The 25,733-nt window shown below is 41.3% G+C and overlaps 11 protein-coding genes across 11 annotated transcripts; 5 read left to right on the forward strand and 6 right to left on the reverse strand.

Annotated features, from left to right (window-relative positions):
• Positions 1-1,657: 1,657 nt before the first annotated feature.
• ATC70_008412 (uncharacterized protein) lies at positions 1,658-3,282 on the reverse strand (the record flags this gene model as incomplete). The annotated part of the gene is made up of 2 exons (XM_064827661.1): positions 1,658-2,939; positions 2,996-3,282. 2 exons carry the CDS (start codon positions 3,280-3,282, stop codon positions 1,658-1,660), a joined length of 1,569 nt encoding a protein of 522 aa, XP_064686945.1.
• A 380-nt stretch (positions 3,283-3,662) lies between these two features.
• ATC70_008413 (uncharacterized protein) lies at positions 3,663-4,917 on the reverse strand (the record flags this gene model as incomplete). Its single annotated transcript, XM_064827662.1, has 2 exons — positions 3,663-4,830; positions 4,889-4,917. The coding sequence occupies 2 exons, from the start codon at positions 4,915-4,917 to the stop codon at positions 3,663-3,665; spliced, it is 1,197 nt and encodes a 398-aa protein (XP_064686946.1).
• A 687-nt stretch (positions 4,918-5,604) lies between these two features.
• Positions 5,605-6,521, reverse strand: ATC70_008414 (uncharacterized protein; the record flags this gene model as incomplete). Its single annotated transcript, XM_064827663.1, has 3 exons — positions 5,605-6,084; positions 6,145-6,237; positions 6,297-6,521. The coding sequence occupies 3 exons, from the start codon at positions 6,519-6,521 to the stop codon at positions 5,605-5,607; spliced, it is 798 nt and encodes a 265-aa protein (XP_064686947.1).
• Positions 6,522-7,219: 698 nt separating this feature from the next.
• Positions 7,220-11,004, forward strand: ATC70_008415 (uncharacterized protein; the record flags this gene model as incomplete). Its single annotated transcript, XM_064827664.1, has 6 exons — positions 7,220-7,474; positions 7,528-7,737; positions 7,797-10,040; positions 10,093-10,363; positions 10,415-10,584; positions 10,639-11,004. The coding sequence occupies 6 exons, from the start codon at positions 7,220-7,222 to the stop codon at positions 11,002-11,004; spliced, it is 3,516 nt and encodes a 1,171-aa protein (XP_064686948.1).
• A 663-nt stretch (positions 11,005-11,667) lies between these two features.
• Positions 11,668-13,182, forward strand: ATC70_008416 (uncharacterized protein; the record flags this gene model as incomplete). Its single annotated transcript, XM_064827665.1, has 4 exons — positions 11,668-11,787; positions 11,845-11,914; positions 11,973-12,068; positions 12,176-13,182. 4 exons carry the CDS (start codon positions 11,668-11,670, stop codon positions 13,180-13,182), a joined length of 1,293 nt encoding a protein of 430 aa, XP_064686949.1.
• A 2,349-nt stretch (positions 13,183-15,531) lies between these two features.
• ATC70_008417 (uncharacterized protein) lies at positions 15,532-17,288 on the reverse strand (the record flags this gene model as incomplete). The annotated part of the gene is made up of 6 exons (XM_064827666.1): positions 15,532-15,892; positions 15,952-16,036; positions 16,100-16,307; positions 16,369-16,856; positions 16,931-16,969; positions 17,063-17,288. The coding sequence occupies 6 exons, from the start codon at positions 17,286-17,288 to the stop codon at positions 15,532-15,534; spliced, it is 1,407 nt and encodes a 468-aa protein (XP_064686950.1).
• A 397-nt stretch (positions 17,289-17,685) lies between these two features.
• On the forward strand, positions 17,686-18,036 carry ATC70_008418 (uncharacterized protein; the record flags this gene model as incomplete). The annotated part of the gene is made up of 2 exons (XM_064827667.1): positions 17,686-17,748; positions 17,830-18,036. 2 exons carry the CDS (start codon positions 17,686-17,688, stop codon positions 18,034-18,036), a joined length of 270 nt encoding a protein of 89 aa, XP_064686951.1.
• Positions 18,037-20,055: 2,019 nt separating this feature from the next.
• Positions 20,056-20,373, forward strand: ATC70_008419 (uncharacterized protein; the record flags this gene model as incomplete). Its single annotated transcript, XM_064827668.1, has 2 exons — positions 20,056-20,115; positions 20,176-20,373. The coding sequence occupies 2 exons, from the start codon at positions 20,056-20,058 to the stop codon at positions 20,371-20,373; spliced, it is 258 nt and encodes an 85-aa protein (XP_064686952.1).
• Positions 20,374-20,669: 296 nt separating this feature from the next.
• ATC70_008420 (uncharacterized protein) lies at positions 20,670-22,485 on the reverse strand (the record flags this gene model as incomplete). The annotated part of the gene is made up of 6 exons (XM_064827669.1): positions 20,670-21,370; positions 21,433-21,688; positions 21,748-21,812; positions 21,875-22,004; positions 22,063-22,118; positions 22,185-22,485. 6 exons carry the CDS (start codon positions 22,483-22,485, stop codon positions 20,670-20,672), a joined length of 1,509 nt encoding a protein of 502 aa, XP_064686953.1.
• Positions 22,486-23,517: 1,032 nt separating this feature from the next.
• ATC70_008421 (uncharacterized protein) lies at positions 23,518-24,427 on the forward strand (the record flags this gene model as incomplete). The annotated part of the gene is made up of 3 exons (XM_064827670.1): positions 23,518-23,641; positions 23,703-24,202; positions 24,260-24,427. The coding sequence occupies 3 exons, from the start codon at positions 23,518-23,520 to the stop codon at positions 24,425-24,427; spliced, it is 792 nt and encodes a 263-aa protein (XP_064686954.1).
• Positions 24,428-24,434: 7 nt separating this feature from the next.
• On the reverse strand, positions 24,435-25,366 carry ATC70_008422 (uncharacterized protein; the record flags this gene model as incomplete). Its single annotated transcript, XM_064827671.1, has 3 exons — positions 24,435-24,632; positions 24,695-25,122; positions 25,186-25,366. The coding sequence occupies 3 exons, from the start codon at positions 25,364-25,366 to the stop codon at positions 24,435-24,437; spliced, it is 807 nt and encodes a 268-aa protein (XP_064686955.1).
• Positions 25,367-25,733: the final 367 nt, after the last annotated feature.

Here is a 25,733-nt window from a genome sequence, read left to right on the forward strand (position 1 = left end):
CGCAAATTAATTTGGGTGTTAAAAATCGACTTCTGAGAGGAAGTATCGTAGTACGTGTTATGTCAACGAAATACAATGTAAAATTGAAACTGCCAAAGAATTACACTTTTATTGAGAATGCATCCAGAGGAAGCATTTATATAATTTTCATTATGCTAACGTATACAACATAATGATGAACTATTATAATATAAGTAGATTTACTATCTACCTAAAAACGAATGATTTGTAAATCATGAACAACATGATTTACCCAAAGGACCTAAGAATAAGAATAATAGCCCAAAATCTTTAGTGTGAGGCCTTGCTAGGATATTTGATAAAATAGTACGTGTCCAACCGAGGCCTCGTTTTGTAGAGCAAACACAGAAAAGCAAAAGTTGATGTAAAAGAAACCTGGTTGAATTCGCAGTTGTATTATTGATAATAGTGCCGAAACACTGGTTATTTATTATAGTATTTGACACTAATTTTTTTCGTTTTATTATTTGATGACAACCAATGTAGCGGCTAAAAATTCCTTTTTATATGTTTAGCAACCTCTCTCAGTGTGGGCATATAGTAGTACTGATATTATTAAGGTTCTAGCATCAACATAGAGCTTGGAATAGCTGCTCTGTCCCCTCTTTTGCGTATACTAATACACGGCACAGCTTTTACCATTTGCCGCGCCACAACGAAGCAAGTTATTACCAAGCGGTTTTGAACACAACGTTTTGTTACACCTCATCCTATTAGCAAGTTCTTATACAAGGAAAAGAGCATATTGTATGTTTAGACTGGGATACACAGTATAAGTTTTATTAAGCCAAAATAACAGCGGCCCAGCCTTCATACCGGTTCACATTCACAATATTCGAAGAGTTTTGAGGCTTTTGATATCTAAAATGCTCATCTTGGCCGGCATGATGCTCATATAAGACGATGATTGATGCTTTCAAATCGATACTTCATTCATTAAGACGAGAAATACTCCTACCATTGAGCTCAAGCGCTGTCCTAGGAGTGCATTATAGCGAGATTGGTATGTTTCGAGTATCTACCTAGATGTGCCGATTTCGTATAAAACGTGTCCAGATGAGTAAACCGCCATTACAGCTTTCATATAAAATCAAACGACTTTGTTGCAGTGTTAAATATGTTGATGCAAAATGTATGCGCTATTGATACGAAACAAAATGGGCTTGTCACCTGCTGCTAGATTTGGATTGGAATAATTGATATCTACGTATATTATTTATTTATACAAATTGTTTAAATATCTCAAATATTCAAATTTGGTGTCTGCAAACTATACACATTCTCACTATGTTATTTACGGAGATGAACGCGGCCAGCATGTTGCACAGGCATTATAAATTAGTGAATATTTAGCAAAACGGAAATATATGTTTTAGTTTGCGGCTTGAAGTAAAAGAATCAACTCTAGAATGCAAGTTTTATATCTATTTCAGTATTCCACGCAGTCGATGCATTAAAAAGGTACGAGAAAAGCTTTTACAATAAGCTGACTAACATGATACATGCTGATGCGCGGAAACATCTTCAAATAGATGCGCTGCACCTTTGATATTTAGTGAAGAAAATGACGATTTATTTACTTTGGTGATTATTTTACATATTATTTACAAACAAAACAATGCTGTGTATTCTAAATTTAGAAAGCAAATGCAGCCATTAACAAACAGCTAACCAAAGCAATCATAGTAGGGTTATGTCTAAAGAGCGATACACCACCATCGCTTGTGGATGCAGATGAAACACCTTGTACGGAGCCATCGACTCCAGTTGCAGCCGCAATACCTATTCTATTGTTGCCCATATCATAGACCATGTAGGTGCTACGCAGTATAGAGTCACCCACCAAATATAGGTTGTTACCTACGCTTGAGCTCGAAGTAGGAGCAATACCAAACAAGCAGTAATTGGCAGCTTCAGCAGTGTCAGCATCCAAGGGAATGACCAATTGAGAAGCAGGTACAGACAAAACAACAGGATCAGCACTGGCAGAGGATCCCATTTTCAATTCGAGTTGAGTAGTAGATTTAGCAGCAGCACAGCTAATGATATAAGCACCCGAGCCAGCATCAATGGTATAGTCTTGTCCAGCAAATGCTTCAACTACTTGCTGAGCAATCTTAGAAGGCAAGTAAGTCAGAGTGGTTCCAGTATCTAAGATGAAGGCGCTGGTGGTTGAGAAGGAAAGATCGAGAATGGCATTTGAATCAGTGCCATTAACTGTAGTGGCAGAAGAGGAAGAGGAAGAGTTTGTTACGGCAACACCTTGAGCACCGACCATCCAGTAGTAATTGCTGTCATTTTTGGGAAGAGTAGCACGCTTCTTATTAGACGATGACGATGATTTTGTCGAGGAGAGCGAAGCAACAGGGAGATAGGTTATGTTTCCAGTGTATTTCGAAGAGTCGACACCGCCAAAGATGATTTCACCCACCCAACCATAAGAGCTAGCTTTGTTTAAATAAATGGAGAAAACAGGGTCCGAGATCACATTATTTGCCACCAAATTGAAGACAAAGGGGTTATATGTTCCTTGGCCTTTACTTGAAGCGGCTGTTAATTTAGGGTAACCGAGGCCGAGAATACCGTTTGCTTTAACATCTTTGGAGGATGCCGTTGCAGCAAGTAGTTTAAGATCGAGCGTTTCGTTTGAAGGTTTTACAATCTGAGATGCAGTGATGGTGTTTGGATTTGTCAAGATTTGAGATGTTGTCGAGGCCAAACCGAACTGTTGGGTTTGGATTGTAGCACCAGCGATGGTTACAGTATCAGTGACATAAGTACCATTGACGCTACCGATGCCATACACAAGAGCAAACTCCTCATTGAGAGACTTGAATGTGCTAGAAGCAGCTTGATCAAAATGGCCATTTGGACATTCGGTTGTTGAACAAGCAGAGCCCGGAATCCACAAATCAGCACTATTTGAGGTATTAATTATCTTGGCATGCTACAGAAAATTCAGTTTGCTCCTTACCTTCCAGTGTCTAATGTTACAGAGAAGTTCTGAGGAGGAGTACCTATGCTCACATCAATGAGATATTGTGAGCCGGCGTCATTGTACAGAGAAGCAGTGAAAGGGTCTCTCTTGCTCAAGCCAGACTTTTGTTGAATTGATGAAATGACAGGGTCGGGCCTAATTTTGCGACTGATAGGTACACGAAGTATCTTTTTCTCGCTATTTGACGGAACAGCAGCAGCAGCAGCCACAAGTGAAGAGGTACCGAGCAACAGTAAAATGGCAGATTGAATATTAATGTACATTTGAGAAAGTAAAGAGAAAGAGAAAGAAAGCAAAAATAGAAAACTAAAAAAGAATTCTCGAGGTTTTTAATTGCAAAGAGCGAGAGTGTAAAGAACCCAACAAAGCATGTCTCTTTATAAATGTACGCTTTCTATGACCAATGTATCTAATTCACTAGTTTAGACGGAATAACTTTATTACAGTTGTTTGCCAAGAGATCTCGCATGTTGTCAAAGATACCAGCTCTCTTTTTCTTCCTCTTTATTTTACCCTTTTCTTTGCACCAGCAAAGCAAAAGCAAGATGAAAATGAGTTTCAATCCATGGAATAAACGGAAACCATCACTTGGCATAATAGTTTAATAAGTTCAAGACATTACATCTAGACATTGTCATACTCGTTACACAAGTAAGCTATTTATTATAGTGATGAGCAACGATAAAAATACAAAGCAATAATGATGATGAAATGCTAATTTAGTAACTGACAATGATGCCGCCATGGTAGGCGAAAAATAGCCATTTGCTGCTGCTCCAATACCAATTTGATACTCTAGCATGTCATGTACAACATACGCACTGCGCAGAACCGTCTGTCCGAGAATCCATCCAGACCCAATAGACGACAGGAATCCACTGGAAATAGGAGCAAGTCCAAATAAACATGTGGTCGCTGTATTTATATCATCTGTGTTCTGAGGCAACACAAGCTCCTTGAGTGGCACACGAATAATCACTGGCGAATTCGAAAATGTGTTCACTGAGGGTGAGAACTGGAAATCAAACCACATTTCCTGCGTGATAAAATCGCTGCAGTTGACCTGATAGGCTTGAACTGCTCCTCCATTTAGCTTGAGTGGCGCATAGTCTTTAGTGATTGTCTCCAAGATCTCTACAACATTCTCCTGTGGTAAATACGACAATGTGGTGCCTGTGTCTAATATCGCTGGTTGAACATCAGGGAATCGCGTTTCGTAGATTTTGGAACCATCGGACGTGTAACTTGCCACGGCTTGTCCTGGCACTGTCCAATACTTGTACATCATATCGTCATTGTTATCGGTGTGCACTCTCCCAAGATTAGGTTGACCGCGTTTGTTGTAGTTGACCACAGGAAGAAAGCTCAATGTGCCTGTAAATCGACTCGTCTCGTAACCGCCAATCACAATCTCGCCTGTGTAGCCATAGTCTGCTTGTCGATTCAAGTAAATGGAGAATACAGGCTCCTTGATGACTTGATTTCTGAGTAGCTTCTGTATAAATGTGTCCTCTGAAGGGTCTCTCAGTAGGCCTTGAAATCCCAAGCCCAAGATACCGCTCACTCTTGTGATGGACGAGGCCGACATGCCAGATGCTGTATTAGCCAGGCCAATGACTTGATTTGCAGATGAGAGATTGTTGCCAATGGTCACTGTATCGTAAGCTACAAGCCCTTTCGCTGATCCACTACCGTATTGCACATCAAATACTTTTTTTGTCAGATTCAAGGTGGAAGACTCTTTTTCTATAAATCTAGAATACAAGCAAGTTGATTTTGGACAACTGGAAGAAGGCACCCAGAGATCTGAGCTGTAGCAATTAATGTAAATTAATCACTTTGATTGAAATGGTAGTTTACACTAATTACCTGCCGGTGTCTAGCGTTACGTTGAACATTTGAGCCGGTGAACCCAACCCTATTTCTATAAGGTACTCTCTGGCATTAGCATTAAAGAGTGGGATTGCTGGTATATTGTCTCTTTTGACGATATGCGGTGTGGCGTGTTTGAGGATGGGTAGTCTTATTAGATTGCCGGTAACTATACATTTTGTGGTCAAGTTAATCAACAATAATAATAAGAGCGAGCTTTTCATCTTGTTGAATGGAACAGAGAGATAGGAAACAATGAATTCATGGCAAACAGCATTTATAGAAGCATTCAAATGTTTTGATTCAACATACTATAAGCAGTAATATGACTCTAGCCTCTGTGCCCCTGCAGACATTGTATCACTGCACGCAATATGATTGAAGCCACATGATTCATCTTGATTTCCTTCAGCACTTGGAGACGTTTGCAGGCTTATTTCTTTCTCTTGCTCTCCAACGATCCTGTATATACTACTGAAAATTTGCGTAGGTATCAATGCTCGAAATGTAGCGAGATTGAAGCTTCCAAGAGTCACTCTTACAAAACAGAAGGATTCAACATTTGATACAGTGGCTGGTTGACAAAAATATGTTTGCAGAGCTACCGTAAACCTCACCCTAGTCTCACTGCCTTTAGGATCTTCAGGAGGAGTGCCACGCCTAAAGCAGATACCCCAAACAAGATGCTGTATACAAGTTTTTTTATTTATTTGTTATTGTGTAACTTCTTGAGCAATTGATGTGTTTATCAGTGAATCTGACAATTCAACATTAGCGCCCAATATGGAGCGATCATCTTGCTTGATATGTTCAGGTCTAAACGAATCTCTTCTTCTCTTTGTCATCAACCAGATGATTTTATGAACAAATGGCTTCAGCTTTTTGACAATTTCCTCACCATCGTCCATCTCCCAGCCACCTTCAATGTGAATCGATGGTTCAATATGTCGAATAATGTGAATCTTGCCCTCCTCCTCTGAGCAATAAATGACTTTGCGATGATCGAGTAGATCCGAAAACACAGATGCATTACTCAATAATGCTTCAATGTTGGATTGCTCCTCCTTTGAATTGACATGAACCAACACATAGATGTCGTATAAATAGGATAGTCGAGTCAGCAATTGGATGCTATGTTCTCGGAATGCATAAATAGGTGTCTCTACATCAGGTGAAGGATTCCAAAGCACGGTCTATATAAGCCATTTAGTTCCAAATATTGACTCCTGATTTTCCACTCTATGCAATATTACATTTTTCAATGAGATGGTCATTCGCTTTCTATTCTTCCGAACTGTTGATTTCAAGCCATTCAAGAGCTTATTGCTCCACTTATCTGCAGTGTTCTGTTGAAAAATATAGGATGAGTCATTCTAAATAGCCTTGTATATCCATCAAGCCTCACCTCTGCTGCATTATTGCTGCTGCTGCTGCTGCTGCTGCTAGCTGCCTCATTGCCGTCATCATTGGCACTGATCTTGCGACGTGGAGGGTACTTTTTGAACCAATATACTGTAAAGCTGATGACAGCAGTTGCCAAAGATGTGATGCCAATTAATTTCAGCAACCAAGAGGGTAATAATTTCGATTTTTTCAGTGTTCCTGTGGGTTTGTTTGCTGCTGAGACCATAATTTCCTTTTGATTCTTGTCTGCGATATGTTAATGTCGAATATTGGAGTGATTAAAGCTGTAGGTATAAGAGTACTAAATAAAATAACAGAGATGAATATAGAAGAAAGGTATAAAAGAAGGCAATTGGTGTGTGTGTGGGGTATTCAAGTTGTTTTTCACATGCCAAAACGGTATTATGTAAGATTTTAAGGCTTGTAGCAGTATGAAAGAGAGTCACCGGTAGCCATCTTGAATCTCTTGATATCAATGCTATACTACATGTAAATATGCATTATGAGAGGCATGAATTGATGCTATCTCGTGCTGTAAAATAGGCAACGAGATCTCTGTTGAAAAGAGAGTAAATGCCATTGCAAAGTATCCCAATGTTGGATGCCATTTCGCATTGGATGTTGAGAGCATGATGCAGGCATGAACCTACCATATCATACCCAAATGCTGTTTTCGCTTGGTAGAATGATAGATTAGAAAGTGGTTCACATGAACAGGTGTTGCCGTGGCGACTACACCATCCAACGGCCATGAGATTGAGGTACACGACATCTAATGTTTGATTCTAATTACCTGAATCGTACGGTGACTGGTTTGCAACCGAAAGTTTAAAAAAAAAGCTTGAATCTAGAAATTGAAAAAATTTGACACATTGGGATCCTGCTTTACATCTTTCAGTTTTCATTGTTTTTTCAATCACCAACATGGAGGAAAGAACTCAAAAAGCACACATCAAAAAGAAGGCTGGAAAGAAGGTCGAACGCAAAAAGGAAAACAAGTTTAGCAATGCTAAAAAATCCAGCAATCCCAAGGCTTTCACCTTTCAAAGTGCTGGAAGAGCCGAGAAAAATGTCAGAAGAAACAATGATCTCGGTGAAAAGAAGCTTCATGTGCCTATGGTAGATCGTACACCCATTGAATCACCTCCTGTGGTTATCGCAGTAGTGGGTCCTCCTGGTGTAAGTAAATGTGCTCAAGTAACATCTAGGATGTACTAATGTGATTTCGGTAGACTGGTAAATCAACCCTCATCCGCTCTTTAGTCAAGCGTTATACCAAGCACAACTTGAATGAAATCAAGGGTCCTATCACCGTTGTCAGTGGCAAGAAGAGACGCTTGACATTTATGGAATGTAACAACGACATGAACTCCATGATTGATGTAGCCAAGGTCGCTGATCTTGTCTTGCTGATGATTGATGCTAGTTTTGGTTTTGAAATGGTAAGTGCACGGCACAGAGCGAGTCAATTGAGATCTAGCCAACTCATTGTATGATGCAGGAAACATTCGAATTTTTGAACATTTTGCAATCCCATGGTTTCCCCAAGGTGATGGGTGTCCTCACTCATTTGGACAAGTTTCGCAACAACAAGACACTCAAAACCACCAAGAAGCGCTTGAAGAACCGTTTCTGGACTGAAATCTATCAAGGAGCCAAGTTGTTTTATCTCTCTGGTATTATCAATGGCAGATATCCCAACATGGAGATCCAGAACTTGTCCCGTTTTATCTCTGTCATGAAGTTCAGACCTCTTCTTTGGCGTAACACACATCCTTACGTAGTAGCAGATCGCATTGAGGACCTGACAGATCCTGAATTATTGCACCGCAAACCCAACTGCGATCGTACTGTCACTCTGTATGGTTACTTGCGTGGTACCAATCTCAAGCCCAACATGCGTGTGCACATTCCTGGTGCTGGTGATCATTATTTAGCCGATGTCTCTGTCTTGCCCGATCCTTGCCCATTGCCTGACAAGGAACGTAAGCGCCTGGATGAAAAAAACAAGCTGATCTATGCTCCCATGTCTGATGTCGGTGGTGTCATGTACGATAAGGATGCTGTTTACATTAATGTGCCTGGACATTTCACAAAGAAGTCTGCTTATGCTCCCTCCGAGATTCAACAAAACCAAGACAGCACAGAGCAACCTGTTGAAGAGGAAGATGAAGAGATGATCCCTCGCGGCACTGGTGAGAAGCTCGTTATGAACTTGCAAGACGCTCAAGATACGTTGGCTTCTCAGCTGGAAGACTCTGAATTGCGCATTTTCTCTGGCTCTGCTCCTGTCAGAGCTGCTGACGTCAAGGAATCATTGGAAGAAGATGCCAGTGGCAGAACTCGTAGACGTGCTGTTTTTGGCAACGAGGAAGATGACGATGAGGATATGGAAGATGACGATGACGACGACGACGACGAGGACGATGATGCTCTTATGGATGAAGGAGAAGATGACGACGATGATGAAGACGCACCTCGCCGTGGTAAAGCATTAAGCAAGTTCGACACTAGAAATATCCCCAAGAAGGGCGAGAAGGACGACAAGAATGAGGATGGACAAGAGCCTGACTTTGAGTTTGCTGACAGTGACAGTGACTTGGGCGGCGATGATGACGAGGATGAGGATATGGTCATGGTGGATGGCCGTAGAAAGAGAACCTCTGATGATGAAGACGACGAGGGCCTTGCTGGTGAGCTTCGTTGGAAGGCCAATCTTCAGCAAAAAGCCAGCGAAATGTTCTCCAACCACAGACGCACCAATTTGATGTCTTTGATCTATAACAACCTCGATCTGACGCCTGAAGATATCCTCAATGGCAACTATGGCGATGAATCTAAGCAACAAGATGGAAGCGACGCAGAGGATGCTGAAGAAGAAGAATTCTTCAAATTGAACAGAGAAGACACAAACACCGCAGAGATCATTGATAGTAGTCGTGACCCCATTGATCCTGAAGAATTGGAAGAGTGGGATGATGAGGATACCTTGGATTCCATCAGAAACCGTTTCATTACTGGTGACATCAATGCTGGCAATGGTGAAAGTGCATTTGCTCCTGAAGAAGACGAAGAGGGCGATTTTGAAGATCTCGAAGCTGAAGAGGGTGAGGGTGACGACGAAGAAGGTGGAAAGAGCAAGAAGAGAGACAAAGAAGCCATGATTCGTGACCCCATGATGGTTGAGCGTGAAAAGATTGCCAAGCGCAAGGAGGAACTTCGCAAGAAATACACTGAAGAGTTTGGCGATGAGGAAGATGGACCCAAGATGGACTTTTACGAAAAGAAGAAGGCAGAAATTGAGCAACAGTTGGAGACCAACCGTCTTGAATTCGAAAACGATGATCCTCAAACCAGAGCCATGGTGGAAGGTTATCGTCCTGGTAGCTACGTGCGTCTTTTGATCAAGGAAATGCCCTGTGAGTTTGTCGAGAACTTTGATCCTACGTACCCTGTGCTTGTGGGTGGTCTGTTGACGACGGAAGATCAGTTTGGCTGGGTCCAAGTCAGAATCAAGCGCCATCGTTGGCATCCAAAGATCCTCAAGACCAATGATCCTCTCATCTTCTCAATGGGTTGGAGACGTTTCCAGAGTATTCCCATCTATTCCCTCAATGACGGTACTCGTAACCGTATGCTGAAATATACGCCTGAACATATGCATTGTTTGGCCACATTCTATGGTCCTGTACATACTCCCAATACTGGTTTCTGCGCTGTGCAAAACGTGGCTGATAGCAAAGCTGTAAGTATTCTATAGTGCTTGGCTTGAATGTTGTATTCATTGTGTTGTATAGGCATCTTTCCGTATCAGTGCTACCGGCGTTGTTGTAGATATTAGTCAATCTGCTGAGATTGTCAAAAAGTTAAAGCTGACAGGTCATCCTACTAAAGTGTACAGAAATACAGCATTCATCAAAGACATGTTTACTTCTTCGTTGGAAGTTGCTAAATTTGAAGGTGCCAATATTCGTACCGTCTCTGGTATCCGTGGTCAAGTCAAGAAAGCATTGCCCAAGCCTGAGGGTCATTTCCGTGCTACATTTGAAGACAAAGTGTTGATGAGTGGTATGTTCATCATGTTATATAAAAGCAGCAGAGACTCATGTTATTCAACAGATATTGTGTTCTTGAGAGCCTGGTACCCTATCAAACCTCGTAAATTCTATAACCCTGTTACATCTCTGCTATTATCCTCCAAGCAGCAATGGCAAGGTATGCGTACAACAGGTCAAGTCAGAAAGGAATTGAGTTTACATGCTCCGCAAAAGGTGGATTCGATCTACAAGGTAGGCATTGCTTGTATAACTTGTAAGGGTTTCGTGCTCATCATCTTTTTATAGCCTATCGAAAGAAAAGAGCGTCGATTCAACGCATTGAAGGTGCCTAAATCACTCCAAGCTGAATTACCATTTGCCAACAAACCCAAACAAGCAACCAAGAGCAAAAAGCAATCCTACTTGAGCAAGCGAGCTGTTGTTCTTGAGCCAGAAGAAAAGAAGATTGTGACATTAATGCAACAGTTAAATACACTGCGTAACGAAAAGGACCGCAAGCGTAAGATCAAGGATACAGAGCGTCGCGAAACGCTTGAAAAGAAGAGGGCCAAGATTGCTGAAACCACAGAAATCAAGACCAAGGAGCGTCGTAAGGCTTACTTCCGTAAAGAACAAGAAAAAACCACGAGAGCAGCTAATTCTACTCGCTAATTCATTGATCCTTAGACTATATTATTTTCCCATTGTATTATTCAATAAAACATTTTCATTTTTTGCAACCTTCATCACTTGTTGATTTTGGCATCTCATGTAGTAGCCTGCGCAGGCTATTTCCAATGTGTAGGACAGGGAACAAACAATTGCATCCGAGATGCGGAACAGCCTCATATATGGCTGAAAGACATATATCGGCTTTCAACGATTCACAAGATATCAAATGTCAAGTCCTGTCATTCAAGGAGTAGAACAGATCATTACTAGATTGAAAATCATATTTGACATGCGAGCCCTCCGCATGTTGGATGTAAGATGATTTCGAAATCTCCCACACTCGCTACCTTACAGTTGGGCCAATCTCTAATGAATCACACTGCTTATCATCTCAATCATCCCGCTTTCCTACGATCGGCCAGAGGATCCATTGGACCCTTTCTTACAGGGACTATATATCCAATAACCGAACAGAACTGAAACAGAGCAATTTTTTAGCACTCACTCATGAGTCATCCTCGGACTGATCAAATTCGGGGGCCCCAACATCTAAAATATTCAACATTTTCCCTGTCAGATTGCAAGTCTCAAATTTAGATCTATTTAAAGGCTGAAAAAGTGTCGAGCTTTTGTTCGTGTTGGTTTTCCTGTTCTTAAAACATAATGTCTATATTGCAAAAGGGTCGTCTTTCTGTTGTCCTCGGTGCTCAATGGGGTGATGAGGGTAAGGGCAAATTGTCTGATATCCTTTGTGGCGAGGCTGATGTCTGTGCTCGTTGTGCTGTAAGTCTTTCCCATTTACTGTTTCTGCTCTCGGAAACTAAACATCTGTCATTCTAGGGTGGTAACAATGCTGGCCACACTATCGTTGTCAACGATGTCAAGTACGATTTCCACATGTTGCCCTCCGGTAAGTGTATCCTGCTGGCTAGTAGATGTGGTGTTGGAGAGACTGACATTAGATACAGGCCTGATCAACCCCAACTGTACTGCTTTGATCGGTAACGGTGTTGTTGTCCACTTGCCTTCTTTCTTCGAGGAAAAGGCCAAGCTCGAAGCTAAGGGTAAGTTTCCAATATAAAAAGTTGTAAAAGATTTAAAAAAAAGAAAAAGAGAAGAAATTTAGTGTAGATGCAATTTATTAACATCAAAAAAAAAATTTTTTTTTTAGGTCTCAACTGTGAAGGTCGTCTCCTCCTCTCCGACCGTGCTCATCTCGTTTTCGATCTCCATCAAAAGGTCGATGGTCTCAAGGAGATCGAGTTGGGCCGTGGCAGTATCGGTACCACTGGTAAGGGTATTGGTCCTACCTACTCCTCCAAGGCTTCTCGCTCTGGTATCCGCGTCCACCATCTCTATGAGTTTGAAGAATTTTCTGCTCGCTTTAGAACCATGGTCGAGAACAAGCGCAAGCGTTATGGTAACTTTGAATATGATGTCGAGGCTGAACTCGAGCGTTACAAGGAACTCGCTGAACGTGTTAGACCTTATGTCATTGATACTATCCCCTACCTCCATGAACAAATCAAGGCTGGTAAGCGCATCCTCGTTGAAGGCGCCAATGCCTTGATGCTCGATATTGATTTCGGTACCTACCCCTATGTCACATCTTCTGCTACTTCCATTGGTGGTGTCTGCACTGGTCTCGGTGTCCCTACCAACAAGGTAGATAAGGTCATTGGTGTTGTGAAAGCCTACTGTACTCGTGTCGGTGGCGGCCCCTTCCCCTCTGAACAATTGAACGAAATTGGTGAACATCTCCAAACTGTTGGTTTTGAATTTGGTGTTACTACTGGTCGTAAGCGTCGTTGCGGTTGGTTGGATTTGGTTGTTGTCAACTACTCTACCATGATCAACGGTTATACTAGCTTCAACTTGACTAAACTCGATATCCTCGATCAATTGCCCACCATCAAGGTCGCTGTTGCATACCATTTGGATGGCAAGAAGTTGCCCTCTTTCCCTGCTGATCTTGATCTCCTTGAAAAGGTCGAGGTTGAATACGTTGAACTTCCTGGCTGGCAAACCGATATTTCTAAATGCACAAAGTATGAGGATCTTCCCGAGAACGCAAAGAAATACATTGCTTTCATCGAGAAGGAGACTGGTGTTCCAGTTGAATGGATTGGTGTCGGTCCCGGCAGAGAGGCCATGATTCACAAGCCTGTTTCCAACTAGAGAAATATGGCAACTTACGACATCGTTTGCACATAGATTAACTACTACCCCCTTTCAAACAAACACCATCATTTTTTATATTATTATACTATATTTTTTGTTTTGTTCCTGTTACATATTAAACAATAAATCTCATTTTATTATTCTTTGAAATACAATAAGAGGAAGGAAGCTTGTTGAAGGTGGGTTGTTGAAAAATGTCAACGCGACACTGATAGATACTCATTGCCTAGTATGGTATTTTTAAATGCATGGCAGGTCCTTCCAATTCAATCATCACAAAACCCTGTTTTTTAACAAAATGTTCAACGCCAAGAAGCTGTGGCTAATCATACAGTATAATACTTTCAAAATTTGGTAGTATTGAGAACCAGAACAAAGGCGAATAAAACCACCAGCGAAGCCGGCAATGGGGAGGGGTTTAGCCCCTCCACCAAGAACATAATAAAGCATCTAATCCAACATTGGGTAGCATTGATTTATAGGGGGGGGGGTTTACTGTAGCGAAGCAAAGGTGCAAAACCATGGTAAACAGGCGTCTAATCCAATACTTGGTAACATTGATCTATATGAGGGCTTGATCACAGCGAAGCGAAGGTTCAAAACTGTAGTATTCATCAGCAAATTCGATTTCTCATTCTCTAAATTAATAAATGATTGTTTAAATCTACTTATATAGCTGATTTGAAATGTCTACGGCGACAGCCCGCAGAGCGACACCATCGACGAGCGTAGCTAGATTGCATCTAATTCAGCATTTGGTAATATCAGTTTTAATGGGTTTTACCGTAGCCAAGCAAAATTGTAAAACCATAGTGCTCAAGCAGCAAATCCGGATTTCCATTTCCATTGTTAATAAGCTTACCAGCAACATATCGCATCAAACTTTGCATGAATCAGCTTCACCGAAATCAATATGCCTTCTATTTGGATTAGAAATTGCACAGGCTACATAACTGCCTTTTCAGAATATTTCAGCTATCAAGGATGTGATTCATGCTGTGTAAATAAAAGCCATAAAGCAAAAGTACAACCAAATTGGACAGTTTTCAGACCTTCATAGCTTGACATGTAGACTTTTCTGAGCTGCCGGAATGATACCAAACACTTGTACTTGAGTAGCAGTGACTTCCTGACGCCTTTGCTCAATTTTTTGAACCAAAAAAAACATGGCCAAAAATCGACCAAAAACCATGAGAGGTACCTCATGGTTTTCATCGAAAATCAAACGATCGCATTTTTCATCTTGAAAATGAAGACTTTTACTATGGTATGTATTAATTCAAAATGTTTCTCTCGATCCAAAGCAACCTCTGAAACCGCTTTTACGAGGCTTTCATATGCAAAATCTGGCTATTTTCGCTAAAAACCACATTTCAAATTTTATTAAATTGCTCGGTGGTTTCATTCAAAACACCTACTACAATTAGCACCATTGGAAGCGCCTTGAAAAGTACTCCAAGAATGTATTAGGAAGTACGGGCAGATCATTACAGCTTACATAGTCGAAGCTTACAGAATAGATTAAAAAAGTCGAAAAAAACAAACATTTAGCCAATCTTGGGCAGAATAGTTTGTTCTGAGATTGAATCTGTTTTGGCTCTGTTGGCTGACCAAAATGCCTTTCTGATGATGACAGTAACAATTGCCATGCAGATTAAATGGGGATCATGAATTTGGAAGGACTATCGCTTAGCTTGAATACTTTCTTTTGCTTTTGTTGAACATTATAATACCTGACAACGCCAGTCAACCTGGCTCACCATCAAAGTGTATGTAATCGCAACTTGCTAATCATCGTCTGCAGTATTTCAGCATGGCAGGTAGGCAGTATGCATTTCATTGATTCGTTTAAAAGAGACTACCGCCACTGGCTGAACAGCTATTTCGGTATGTGACGAGAGCATTTATACAATTTGTATCAGAGTATGCATAGGGAAGGATAGCAGATTCCGAATGCACTTATGTTCACCGATGATTAGCTCCAATCTCATCTGAGGGTTGAGTCGAATGTGTCATTCTTCTCCACTCATAATCTCATGAGCATGCCTGTCAATACAAACTTCAGAATGTTATGCAGAGCAGCATTATATGCTCAGTGGGGATCTGTACAGAGGTCTCTAGAGTGTATCTCTGCAAGCCACTAAAATGAGAAGCCATCAATGTTGAACGGATACCTTGATTCCAAAAGATACACTCAACTATCGCCAAAGTTGCATTGCATTTACAGCAAATTAGAAGAACGTGTATATACAAGAAATGAAGAAGAGAGTATTCAAAATCAATGGCAATAGCCAATGTAAAATATCAAAAAATAAATAATATATTAGTAATAAAAAAAAAAGAGCATTAAAAATCAGGGAAAAGATTTCTAAATGGATCAGGAGCAGCCTCATTACCATACTGTTCGTCTGTTTCAGGATATCTGTCAAAATGACTAGCATCACCCTCACCACGAATGCTGGGGACATAAGGAGGTCTAATTTGACGAGCCAACACCCGGTTGAAATCAACGCCCTGGAACCATGCATGTCTCTTGATGTCCTCACTACCATCCTTCAAGTTACCATAACGCTTTGTCAAATCAGCAGTTAATAAACGCTTCAATAAATCTTTGGAATTGGGTATAAAATACTGAGGGTATTTGACGCGACCTGCAAGAATCTTTTCGTACAGCTTGAGATGATCGTCGTCATAAAATGGAGGATAGCTAGAGATACAAAGAGTGAGCCAGTGCCAAATATCCATCTACTGCTATTACTACTTTACCCTGCCAACATTTCAAAAACTAAAACACCCAAACTCCACCAATCCACAGCTCGACCGTAACCTTTTGACTGAATGATTTCTGGGGCTAATTGGAGGTCGTTGTCAGCGCAATGCTTTGTCAGGTAGTATTCACAGTGTCCTGTCTTACCTAGGTAATCGGGAGTACCACACAATGTCCAAGTAATATCAGGAACATGCTTTGCAAAACCAAAATCAGTAATCTTGATGTGTCCTTGACTGTCCAACAATAGATTCTCAGGTTTCAAATCGCGATAAATGACATTTTTCGAGTGCATGTACTCGATAGCAAGAATCACTTCAGCAGCGTAGAATTTGGCGACATGATCAGGGAATCGCTATCATTTAAAGAAGGTATGAGTCAATCACTCTATAGAAAGGAAGATGGCCGAGAATTACCTTTGACCGACGAAGTACCGAGAACAATTCACCGCCAGGAACGTAATCCATCACCATGTACAGATTCACCGTATCCTGAAAAGTACCCCACATATTCACCAAGAAGGGATGTGCTACTGATTCCAAAATGTGTTTTTCGTTGTTTGTGTGCTCCACCTGCTTCAGCCGAACAACTTCGGATTTCTTCAATACCTTTACAGCGTAATAACGTGCGTTAACACGAGATTGGACAAGGTGAACACGACCAAATGAACCTGTGCCGAGCGTACGCAACATGTTGAAGTCCGCTAATTTGAGTCGAGGGCGATCCTGACGTTGCTTAATGATTGACTGATCATTGTATACCGAAGTGTAAGTGGGTGTGGATCGGTTGCTACTACGCTGGTGTTGCATCGGCTGTGGCTGTATTTCATTTATGCTCTTTGCTGCTGCTGTTGTAGCGGTCGTTGCGGTTGTGTTTGAAGATGCCGACATGTCTGATTTAGCAGCTACAATGAGAAATGAGTGTGTTAATTGAGTTCAATCCATGAAATGTGCGTGAAGGAAAAAAAGACGAAATTACGTTTATCTTTTTTCAGCTGCTGAAGGGAATCAATCAAATCTAATTATATAGATTAACAGTTGAATCAAGTTTTAAGGAGAACGGAAAAGAGGAGAGCGATGTGAGGAAAGAAACAAGTAGGCCGATATTTACCTTCTAGATCTTCATCTTGTTTGGTATGGTGATGATTTGAGGAAGATGTGGACGACTTGACCGTAGAGAAATCAGTCTGATGAGAGGAGCTATGATTTGTAGAATGTGTTGCAATGGAGGAGATGGATTTACTGCTAGTGTTGCTATTTTGTGGGGTATGATGGTCGGGTTGACTTTGCTGGCGAGCGCCTTTTGCTTTATCAATAAACTTGTTGATAAAAGACATGCTGATTATTGCCCTGGCAACAGCAGGTTAATTCAAGATTTAAGGTTTAGTTTCCCACTGATTTACTCTGTTGTATTTGCTTTTCACTTGTATTCTTTCTCAAGGGCTTCGCAGAAGATGAAAAAGAAGATGTGGCGAAATTGTGTATAGAGGTAATAAAAGGAAAAGGGAAACAAAGATGGGGGGGGGATGAATGGAAGGGAATGAAATAAACAGCTAAATTTGCAACGGCGTTCAAATGCAAACAAGGGCAGATTTAACGTCATGATGGTACTACAATGATAAATAAGAAAAAAAAGCCTCAATGTGGCTACCTGGATCATATATAAAAAAAAAACTAGTGCCTTTTCCTGTTTCGCTTTCTTTCTTTCTCTTGAATCACTAAAACACTACAAAAATGCGCTTATCTGCCCTCTTCTTTCCATTGCTCTTTGTATTATCCATTTGCTTGTCAACAAATGTAAGTTGTTTATACAAGGAACCAGGGATCTGCATCCCGGTTTCTCCTTGCTGGATCAGGATATTCACATTTTTCATTTAGGCGCAACATCCACAGCAGTCAATCCACTACTATTTACAAAATAATACGCTCCATGTCAGATCGATGAACCATCAGCGCAGATCTCTTTTATCTAGACAACAACAGGAACCAGTGAACTTCCCATCCTCATCCACAATACCAGTGTCGTCAAAAGATCCCATCTTTGCACTTGTCATTTTCGTTGCACTAAGCTCACTCATGTTTTAAAGCTGCTTGTAACTAGCCTGCTCCTGTTGATTTACCGAGGATCCCATCATGTTGGACATGTAGAACTTGTCATACCCTACTACACCTTAAATAGACCATTAATAGCATCACTACTATCCTTCCATCATGTTCGTCGAAAAAGTTTTTTCTCTTGTACACAGCTGTATATATACATTTTATCATTCGTTTTGTTTCAAATAAAATTAAACGGATCTACATTTTTTTTTTTGAAGATCTATCTTGTTCCTGGCGTGTATGGCTGACATTACATAATGATGTCTCTCTTTTTTTTTTTTTTTTTTTTTACCATCAGCACATAATGATATCATGTAAACGGAAGCTAGAAAAGCAGGGATTGCACAAGGCACGTTAAGAAATCTCTTCAGCCAAATCACTTGCATCAGACATGAATTCCAAGTAGCTCATCTCTAAGCCTGCTTCTAGTTGATATCGGCTTTTGGGTATTGCCACTCTCAAAACCACCAAGTGCTTGGCCACACAATGTTACAAACAAAAAAAAGTTTCTAGGGCTTTGTTTGACCTGTTTGCATATGGCTTGCCTACTCTTTGGTGCTTCTTCAAGTGCCTGGTGGAACAACCATGTTAAACATCATCAGGATTTGGCCATTTCTATAGCATTTGAAAAACTGGCTTGACTGAAAGAAATGCTGCTTTTGATAAAAATTCTAAAAGTTGATTGAATAATCTGCCCAGGCTATTAAGATTGTGAGATTTCATTTTCGTATGTGTGGCTGATAATTATGCTTCATTAGGACCTTTCCTTGATTCATTTCTGCCCAGCTTTCATATCTATCAAGGGTATCCGACAACAACTTTTATATACTCATTCTCAGCATCCTCTCCATCGGGTATGTAATATAGAGTAGCACAGCGCGCTTCTTATATGCGATGAACAAGTATTAATCACTGCATATTTTATGACTAGTCGACGCTTTGATGATCAGAACCATAGGGAACGTATTCGACCGTTGGACAGTTTTACACCGCCTTCAGATTTACGCAGCTGGACAAACAAAGTTACTCATCTGCGAGTAAAGCCTTGAAGTGCGCTTCTTGACGGATCTCCTGACGATATGATTTTGTATCTGGTATAAATGTGCAATTCTCTAGAATTTAATGATGGCGATTTGATGCGTATTTGAAAGTCTTTCACGATAAAAATAGCGCCTGTTACGAAGATCGCTTGTATGCTACTTGACGCATCATATTGACCGGGTACAAAACTCTTGGCTTCGATCTCTAAGCCCGATGTGTAAGTGATCACTGTTGTCTATCATTGAGATGTGAAGCGGAGCCATGGCATTGTGGTCGAAATCCTGGTACAGCATGCCTCGGGTGTAGCAATACCAAGCAATGTTGTTTATCAAACGTCGGCACTGAAAGGCCAACTATGTAATGCCGCATTTGATCCTTTGGGCACGCCTTGTAGACATCTCAAATCAGGTTTATCTGCTGGAGACTGCATTATTTTGTTGGCAAATGCAATACCGTACGTCCAACAGGTTTCGCTGCTGTCTAAATTAACAAGATGCAGCTACCTCATGTTTAGAAAGGTCAAGGTGTATGGCGAACAACGCCATGTATGCTCAACATTCATGTTTGTTAATGTATTCACATGTACAGTAGCCTAGCAATAAATGAAGCGTGCAATTATCATTAATCATCACTCGCATCCAATTACCCAATCTACGTACATGACAAACACAAACAAACGTTGAACCCGAGAGGGGTTTCTACCTGAACATGGGTACTTGAACCACCATCTTTAATTGTGCCAAGCGGCTTGAGCACATTGGCGAGTGATTTGCCAAGTAATTAACTGATCCCATCAACATTTAAGCTGTCGAGCGAATAAACGGCGTCTTAATGATGCGTTCAGATTTCATTGAACGTCATTGCGAAAAGGTTAAACAATCCCAAATCAAAACCCTCTATATAACGGCATGTTTCTGTAAAATTTTATTCGATTGCTTTTTTTTTTTCATTATCCCCAGCAATATGCGACTCAATATTACACTGTGTCTGCTTGCGTTCATCTCATGCTGTTTAGCAGTAAAGGTACCTGTCATTTCATCATAATACAGCATGGCAGTGTCTAAACTGCCATTCTACATATAGGAGAAACTATCAGACAATAAAACAGACGTCTACACTGCCCAGACAAAGTATGATTTTCAAGACAAATTAGCACTTGTCAAGCGTCAACACGATAGCACTACCCGGGTAGACGCAGCATCCTCATCCACAGCAGCCATTTCTACAGACCCCATACTCGCCTTGGTCATCTTTGTTGCGCTCAGTTCAATTTTGTTTTAATCGGCCTATGATTCCCTTTCTATAATACCTGCACTTGATTTCTTCCTCTAATTCTTAATCCATGTACATATACGTATCTTTGACATAATTTTTTTTTACCCATCCATAATAAAACAGACACAGCTTGGTCTGTGCTACAAACAAATTCATGTAAAATTTAGGCTCATCAGACTAAACAAGGCTTTATGTCTTATATGCAACGCATCTCTGTGTGTGGTATGTATTCATATCCGTATAGAGGCTGGATAGTACATGGATTTTTTTTTTTATTTGATACTGTATATATTTACAAGAGTCTACCACTCACAGTCCTTATTCTCGGACACAATAGCGATGGGATCACCCAACTCCTGAGCCATACCAGGCTTGATCAATCGACTTGTGAATATAGTACGCTCTTCTCGATCTCTCTGGATGAATTGGGATGGCAAATCCGATAAACTGAAGTAATTTGGGGGTGACGTGATCGGAGGTGTTGTCAATGCAGCTGTCAAAGGGCCCCATAATTCACTTGGAATGCTGGATTGCGAAGGAGGTTCATCTAAAAATGGATCAAAAAAGATGGGTGACTCCTTTGATTGAAGGTAAGATTGCACAGAAGTGAGGTTGGGAATGTGCAAGAGATGGTTGTGCGGTAGATTAGTGATGCCAATGGGTATAGAGAACTCGCAGCTTGGCGTGGATTTGAGGAGGCCACCGTGGCTTGTGAATTGGATAGTAAACACCATCTCATAGTGCACTCGGATATGACGGGAGAGGAAACTAGGTGACACCAGGCGAGTAGGCACATGGAACTTGACTGGCAAACGAATACTTCCTCCATTGCCTCCAACAGGAAGAGAGCCGCCAATGATTTTCCTGACCTTTGATTTGCGTGCTAGACCCCGTTGTATCTGGATCTGGCCAGTGCAGCATTTGTTGAGCGTAAAGTGGACGTTGGTTACCACGAGATCCGTTGGAATACTATCCACATGCAACTCCATATCAACATCCTCATCTGCAAGACATACAACATGGCATCAATAGATACGCTCTGACATATTCCACCTCACAACCTACCTGGACAAAATGCTCTTCTTGGTAATTTAGCTTTGACATTGGCGATTGGAGTCTTTTTATCCGCCTGATAGGTTGTTTGAGTAAACTCCCACTCCTTTGTAGGGGGAGCACAGACAATGGGTCTATAAGGCATAATGTATTCTTTTGACCGAGCGCCCGGGTTGAAGGAAGGGGCATCCAAGTGAGCAGACCAAATGTAGTGAATCGAAAACCCAACAGGATCATCGGTGGAGGGAGGGAAATTCACATTGGGAAACTAGTATCATGGACATCACATGAGACACTAGATTTTTCTGTACGTAATTTTCAGGTTACCTTTAATGCAAATGGGTATTGATGTTCTCCCGGTTCAATCACCTCCCACGGACTCATTAAATAGGCTTTCGAATGCAGTGTGTTAAGGCCAATATTGAAGTGGACACAAAATATACCACAAACTTACCACTGGGCTCCGTTCCCCACACTTTGGTACTCACGTCGAAATAGGTGGTGATGGACTGATCAATGCGTTCAATTTTGTTCTCTAATCCATACTCCTTTACTTTGGCTGTTGCTACTTCTTCGGCACGAAACTATGCGCATGCTTGTATTAATGCCGCATCCTTTTGCTCTGATACACACGGTACCTACTCTGATTCTGATTTGACTGGCTTGAATGGGCTGCGGCGTCTTGAGATGAACAACGCCTAATACAATTGCAATTGGCGTGAGTATACGCGCAAGCTTGTAAAAATGAGTTGCTTGTACGTTACCTCGAATGATTCGATTTGGTCTCACAATGATGTGTGTTCCGCCTTCGAACTCAATAGACAGCTTCTTTGGGGTTTGTATCTCTACATGGGTAGGCGAAGGCGACCTTGGCGAGGAGCCTGATCTACTGCGAGTTGTATTTGGGTTTGATCCTGTAACGATATCTGTAATTGTCTGTGATAACCTTCGTGGTGATGATGCTGAAGACGCAGTGCTTGATGCGGTGTTGGCGCATTCAGGAGGAGACAAGGATGGAATGGCCAATGTACTGCTGTGAGGTGCGTTTACCATAGTGTTTGTCATTTCTAAACTTTTATTTTATACAAGGAACAAGAGAAAAGAGAAAAGAGAAAAGCAAAGCCAACGCAAAAATCAAGAAGATATAGTAGAAACAGGAGCTGGAGCTTCTCATACAAGTTAACCTTAATCTTGGAAATGACGATAGATCATTGCTTTAAAAGGCAATCACTTTATCGTTGTGTCCCCACTCAATGCTCAAACCTCCGTTTTCCACTTACGCATGATATCCTGCAGGGCGGCGTGCCAGTGATAAAAAGAGTGGGCTTCTGTTATAGAGCCATGGAATCCATTCTTACCACGGCCAGCAGCACACAGCAGTAAAAAAAAAAAAGTCTCTTGGTCAAACGAGAGCAGCATCTATACAACCATCATGTGCTACTCAAATGCTTCTTTTGATTTCTATAAACAGACAATGGAAATCAAACTAGCACTATTCCAGTAGCCATTTTATTGAAAGTCGTCATTCTCTATATTACACTCGATTATCCTATTTTCGATCGAGCATCAAATGCTTCATTACAAGTAATATACGTCACTTGCAGGGACATGTAGTCGGCAACATGTGTCTGTAACATTTTCACGATTGATAAAGAGGCGGATCCAGCCAAATACAGTCGACGGAAATCTTGGGAGCATCTGACCGTCTTGTTGTTTGGTCGATGGGAGGAATCATTGGGTGTCTGGTTGTGAAATGCAATCAAGATGTTGAGAGGCCTGCTTGAAATACCAGCTGTCGCCAACTTGCAGGTCCACAGCATCGGCCCATTCCTGCAAATCAAGTATGCGATAAACCCCTCCACAACCTCACACTGCACATGGCACACCTACTGATAGAGATTGCACCTGCCTTTGGTATGAACTGACACTACGATGCGCTTTGGGGCATCCACATGGTAGAAATGCTAAATTGATTTGCTCAAGATTAACTTGCTTTTGGTGAGAATTCAGAGAGCGGGTACGCAAATGTTGTGATTGCGGAAATCCGGCTGTTTTTCTTTCTCTGCTCTCTCGCTCTTTCCATGCACTTCATTCAAGATGGCTTCTGAAGATAAAGACGGCCAGGGACTACCATTGTTTGTATTTATACCTCTTATATTATGTATTGTTGGTATTCTGGTGCTGCTAGACATTCGACAAAGACAGAGAAATCCTCCGCATGGTAACGTCTGATATATACATGTCCATCTACATGAATGCACTCAAAGCTGACAATGATACAGTCCCTATCAATACCCAACCACAGGCGTTTGAGCAGCAGTTTTTGCATGACCGTGATGACCAAGACGATGGTGAGCAAGATGCTTCTGATGATAATCATGATGAAGGATCCTCCAGTGCGGTTCGCGTAAAAAAAGTAGGCAAAAAGAGGGGCGATAAATTACGGAAAAAAGAAGAGAAGAGACGATACAGGGAGTACATGGACCAGCAACGTGATCTGCGACGAGCACAAGAGGAGGCCGATGAAGAGGAGTATAGACGTATCAAGATGGAACAATCCATACAAAGGACAGATGAGATGGAAAAGCGTAGAAAGGAGAGGGAGAAACTGGCCAAAGCAAAAGCCAAGGAAGAGTTGAAAATGCAGGCATTACAAGAAAAGGACGCAAAGAAGCGGCAATACCGATTCAACAAATACAGCGACAAGCTAAAAAAGTTGGTCAAAGAGAAGAAATTGTGTGATACGCATGCATTGGCCAAATCAATGGGATTATCGCAAGAGGTAGGCCTTTTGTAGAGCGCTGGCAAATGGCAGGAGATACTGAGTTTGCGTGTATAGGAAGTAATCGATATGCTCAAGCAATCATGCGACCAAGATGATGAATTTGAACTGTGCTTGTGGTCTGGTACCGATACGTTTTTATTCATTACACGAGAGGACTACGAGCATTTCAACGAGCAATTCAGCAGCAGAGGCAAACAGTCCATTCATGATGCAACATTGTAGATTCCTTTTAGATTTGTATCTTGGAAATGACGTCTCGCAGACTCCTCATGACAAACATGTTTTCGTTGTTCTTTTGCTGATCGTACAGGCTGTTATCCTCACTGGTGCTTTCGTTTGCTATGTTGATAGATGACAGTTTATCAGTTAGCTCGTTCAGTTCATCCACAGAGGTTGGCGGTAGAAAGTGGGTCAGCAATTGAATGATCTATGGTAAACATGTCAAAAAGAGCCAATAAACAATGAACCCATTCATACATGATTTCTTACCTGCTTTACTTGATCCATTGTGTTTGATTTGATGGTTCCCTTGGACTCTGATTGTTGTATGAGTAATTCAAGTCTAGAGTTTGCCAGATCCAAAGGTGTCCTCTTCGCTGCTCTTCGTCGCAATTCCACTGGCAATCCATCGTCTGCCATGCCATGCTGTTGACTACTGTCATGGCTAGCTACCTTTGCTCCAGCTTCCAACACTGCCAGCACTGTATCCACATCATTCGATATCACTGCCAAATCAAGCGGTTTATTCCCTACTATATCGCCCATGGGATTATTCACATTTGCTCCAAATCTAACCAGCTGTCTTACAACGGCAGCATGACCTCCAGCACAAGCGATTAATAAAGGCGTACGCAATTTTGAATCTCGAATGAGGTCTGGGTTGATGCCTGCTTTCTTTTCTTGCAATAGATGAGATACTAGGAAAGAGGGCAGTGAGTTACATGATAGACCCAATGCCATTACACACACAACTGTTGTACCTCTGGCTACATCGCCTTTTGAACATGCAGTTATCAATTCCTCACGCTGAGCACTGTTGATAAAGACATCTCTTAAGCGTGTCGATGTTCTCGTTGGCTGGGTATTCCTCTTTGATATTCTGCCTTTGGAAGAATGAGTATCCTTCTTCATGAGTATATCGTTGGGTGTTCTGCTGGACATGGTATGCAATGGAGAGTCAAGAAAAAAAAAAAAAAAAAAAAAAAAAAGTAAAGCTATACAAAATGCCTTTTTTTTTTTTCATTTTGATATCCAACATACCCGGAGTTCCAAGGGAATCATCATGGCACAGACTGAAATGATATAATGATCCTCTTTTTTGCTTAACAATGGATTCATGCTACACCGCTTGAAGATGTAGAATGAATAACGTGAACAATACAAGTGTAATTTAGTGTTGATAAATCAGTCAAATTGCGCGGATCATTGGCTGAAAGAAGCCACATTTATGCTGATATAACTCAAAAGGTTACATGTGCTGATTACTCTTCAGGCAGCGGGATTCTCTTTTTTTTTCAAATTATTTTTC

The sequence above is a fragment of the Mucor velutinosus genome, assembly GCF_035048745.1.
Source record: "Mucor velutinosus strain NIH1002 chromosome Unknown tig00001561, whole genome shotgun sequence".
In the NCBI taxonomy this organism is placed as follows: Eukaryota; Fungi; Mucoromycota; class Mucoromycetes; order Mucorales; family Mucoraceae; genus Mucor; species Mucor velutinosus.